At 48.7% G+C, this 3481-nt stretch overlaps 1 protein-coding gene across 1 annotated transcript; it reads left to right on the plus strand.

The window, feature by feature from the left end:
- Positions 1-766: 766 nt before the first annotated feature.
- On the plus strand, positions 767-2212 carry ZNF593 (zinc finger protein 593). Its single transcript, XM_050932684.1, has 3 exons — positions 767-998; positions 1493-1555; positions 2008-2212. Exons 1-3 carry the CDS (start codon positions 802-804, stop codon positions 2135-2137), a joined length of 390 nt encoding a protein of 129 aa, XP_050788641.1. The 5' UTR covers positions 767-801; the 3' UTR covers positions 2138-2212.
- Positions 2213-3481: the final 1269 nt, after the last annotated feature.

Below are 3481 nucleotides of genomic sequence, written 5' to 3' on the forward strand. Positions count from 1 at the left end.
AATTAGCTGTTACCACTCAAGAGAGAGATCTTGGAGTCATTGTGGATAGTTCTATGAAAACATCCACTCAGTGTGCAGCAGCACTCAAAAAAGTGAACAGAATACTGGGAATAATTAAGAAAGGGATCGATAAAAGGACAGAAAATATCATGTCGCCTCTGTATAAATCCCTGGTATGCCCACACCTTGCATACTGTGTGCAGATGTGATCAGCCCATCTCAAAAAAGATATATTGAATTTGGACAAGGTTCAGAAAAGGGCAACAAAAATGATTAGGGTTATGGAACAGCTTCTGTATGAGGAGAGATTAATAAAACTGGGACTTTTCAGCTTGGAAAAAAGATGGCTAGGGGGGTATATGATGAGGTCTATAAAATCATGACTGGGGTGGAGAAAGTAGATAAGGAGTGTTATTTACTCCTTCTCATAACACAAGAATTAGGGGTCACCAAATGAATTTAGTAGGCAGCAGGTTTAAAACAAACAAAGGGATGTATTTCTTGCACAATGCACAGGCAACCTGTGGAACTCCTTGCCAGAGGATGTTGTGAAAGCCAAGACTATAACAGGACTCACAGAGGGTATGTCCACCTATTAGCCAGGATGGACAGCGATGATCCCTACCCTCTGCCTCCCCTGAACTCAGCTCCCATGTGAATTTCCCGCATGCGCACTGGGCTAGCTCCCCAGACAGGAGGGGGTCGCTCTATGATGAGGTCACAAGCCGGCGCCGGCCGGAAGCGGAAGTAGGGGAGGACGAGGCAGTTCCGTTTTCTCTCCCAGTCTCTTCCGGGTTCCCCATGGCGCCGCGGAGCTCCCGTCAGACGGGCTCGCACAAGGCGCGCTCCCTGGCCCGCCAGTGGAAAGCGAAGCGGCGGCGCCGGGACCTGGACCAGATCCACGGGGACCTGCGGCCGGACAACGCGGCCCGGCTGCTGCACCAGGAGCCGGACCCGGACATGCCCGGGAGCGCGCAGCACTACTGCCTGCACTGCGCGTGCGTGAGAGTGCGGGGGGGGGATTGCGCGTGAACAGGGGGCTACTGGGGGCGTCCCAATGGCCCCTCCAGGGACCTCCCCACCCTGGTCCATCTGCCCCTCCTGCTGCGCCTGTCGCGGGGGCGGGCATGGGAGCCCAGCTGCAGTGCATCCACCACAGCGGGCACAGGGGCTGCCCATGGCCTGCGTGGTGTGAGGGGAGTGTTCCCAGGGCCTGCCCTGAAATCAGAGGGTCCAGTCCCCTGGGCTAACTGGGAAAAGGTGCCCGAGCCTGTCTGCCTTCCCCCATGTTTGTACAGCGGGTCCCGGGAGCAAATACTTAACTTCATCAGGCCTCTTTCCCCACCTTTTGATAGAAACAGTGTTTGGTCAATAGTGGCCTTCAACTCTGTCTTCAGTCAGTCTCCAAAGCCTCCTGTTTAGTTCTTAACTCTTTCATGGAAAGGGCAGAATTGTTTTCAACTGCCTGAACTTCTTTCTTCTCTCCCGACAGGCGATACTTTGTAGATTTGAATAGCATGAAGGAACATTTCAAATCTAAAGTTCACAAAAGAAGGTAATGTAAATTCTGTTATGAGGGCATATTTTTCATAGAAGACTATTCGTATGAAAAGAAAATCTGATTTATTTGGGGTTCTTATGAATAAGAAACACCTACTCCCTTTTCCCTTCAAAAAGTTACTTGAAAAATCTGTTTTTCCACCTCTTCTTCCCACCCCACCAGTCTTCATGGCTCCTTGAGTCTTCTAAAGATAGTTTAATTCAGCTGGTGGCTGAAAGTGTCCATTTAGTCACAGAACAGGTGGTGTAGCACTGATAGCTTTCCCACTGCTGTTCAATTCGACTCTGAAATTTGAGCACCTGAGACTTAGTCTGGATGTGCCTGGCAATGTCAAATGTGGCTCTAGCTGATGTGAGTTTATGATAGTTTTTAAAGTGCTCAACTTACAGGGGGAATATTAAAGATAGCAACTCATGTGCCTCTTGGGTTTCTTCTTCCTCTTTTAGACTGAAGCAGCTGAGTGAGGAGCCTTATACCCAGGAGGAGGCAGAGAGAGCAGCTGGGATGGGATCCTACATTCCTCCAAAGAAGATAGAAGTACAGACTCAGCCGCTTGAGATGGAGGAATCTGGCTGAATAGGGAGGCCCAGAGGTTGTTCTCTGATCCATTAGAAAGTGCCCTTGATTAAAGCCCCACTTTGTGGCAGCATCTTTTCTGAGTTCAGCAAGTGTCTTTAAAAACACTCCCCCTGCAACAAGGCATAAAAACTCTCAGCTGTTCTCATTAATTTTTCAGCAAGAGCACTGACCAGTGGAGACCTTTGGACCCTCTTGCTTTGGCAGATATTGTGCATTATGTTCTCATTGGCAACAGGGACATACAGTGCAGGCAGAGATCCAGGGAAAGGATGAGCTATGTCCTGCTGTGATATTTGACCTGATTGTTACAGCCTTTTCTCTTTGTGTTGGTATTTTAAGCAGTGGATGCAGCTCTTGGCTCAGAGTGTGGCTTCTGTAATCACCCATCTAATTATTTTAACAAACCAGCTGGCAGCTGCTGAATGAGCTATAGAACATTCCTTGCCAGTTTGATCCAGATCCGGGGGGGAGGATAGCTCAGTGGATTGCTAAACCCAGGGTTGTGAGCTCAATGCTTGAGGGGGCCATTTAAGGATCTGGGGCAAAACTCTGGGGATTGGTCCTGCTTTGAGCAGGGGGTTGGACTGGATACCTCCTGAGGTCCCTTCCATCCCTAATATTCTCTGATTCAGATGAGTTGTAGGGACTCAGTTTGGAAAATGAGCTCAGCTGAAGTGTTAGCAAAAACAGCCCTTTCACCAACTAGCTACCTGGACTGGGGCTAATTCCACCAGCTTGGTTGTTCATTGTGACTGTTTGAATTTAGTTGGTTGAAGTAGCCTATCCTTGTTTGTGGGGTATCTAGAAAAGAGATCTGAGCAGCCTCCAGCTTGGTCACTGCTAAATTCCCACTATATTTATTCTTAATTTCCTTTGGCAGATGTTCTCACATCTCAAACAATTTCCTTTCTGCCCTCTTCGTGCGTCTAGTTAACTCTTCCCTGATATGGGAGGATGACTTACTAAGCTGCTTCACTTCTATCAAGAGGCGTCCGCTGAAAGACTGCCACAACCCAGCTGATCCTAACCTCGTCACATTGCTAGGGATGGGTACAAATTGGATATGAAACTGTTTAAAACCCACTGACAGTCATTTGATTGTGGGAGATCTTCCAGCCAGGGAGCTGTTTTGGGTGAGATCAGTCGCCTAAGAGAAGGGACACACTGCTCATCGAGAGGGTAGGCAGAGTCCGCGCTGACCCACTTTACAGGTAGGAGACTAACAAATTCAGCCCTGTTCCACCAGATGTAGGATGATAATGGCTGGTACATGCCAATGTGCTTCCACAGCATAGCTGGGTACTTGGCTTGAGTATCTGTGTTGCATTTTTACTGAGCCCG

This window comes from Gopherus flavomarginatus, chromosome 22, assembly GCF_025201925.1.
Source record: "Gopherus flavomarginatus isolate rGopFla2 chromosome 22, rGopFla2.mat.asm, whole genome shotgun sequence".
NCBI lineage: Eukaryota > Metazoa > Chordata > Testudines > Testudinidae > Gopherus > Gopherus flavomarginatus.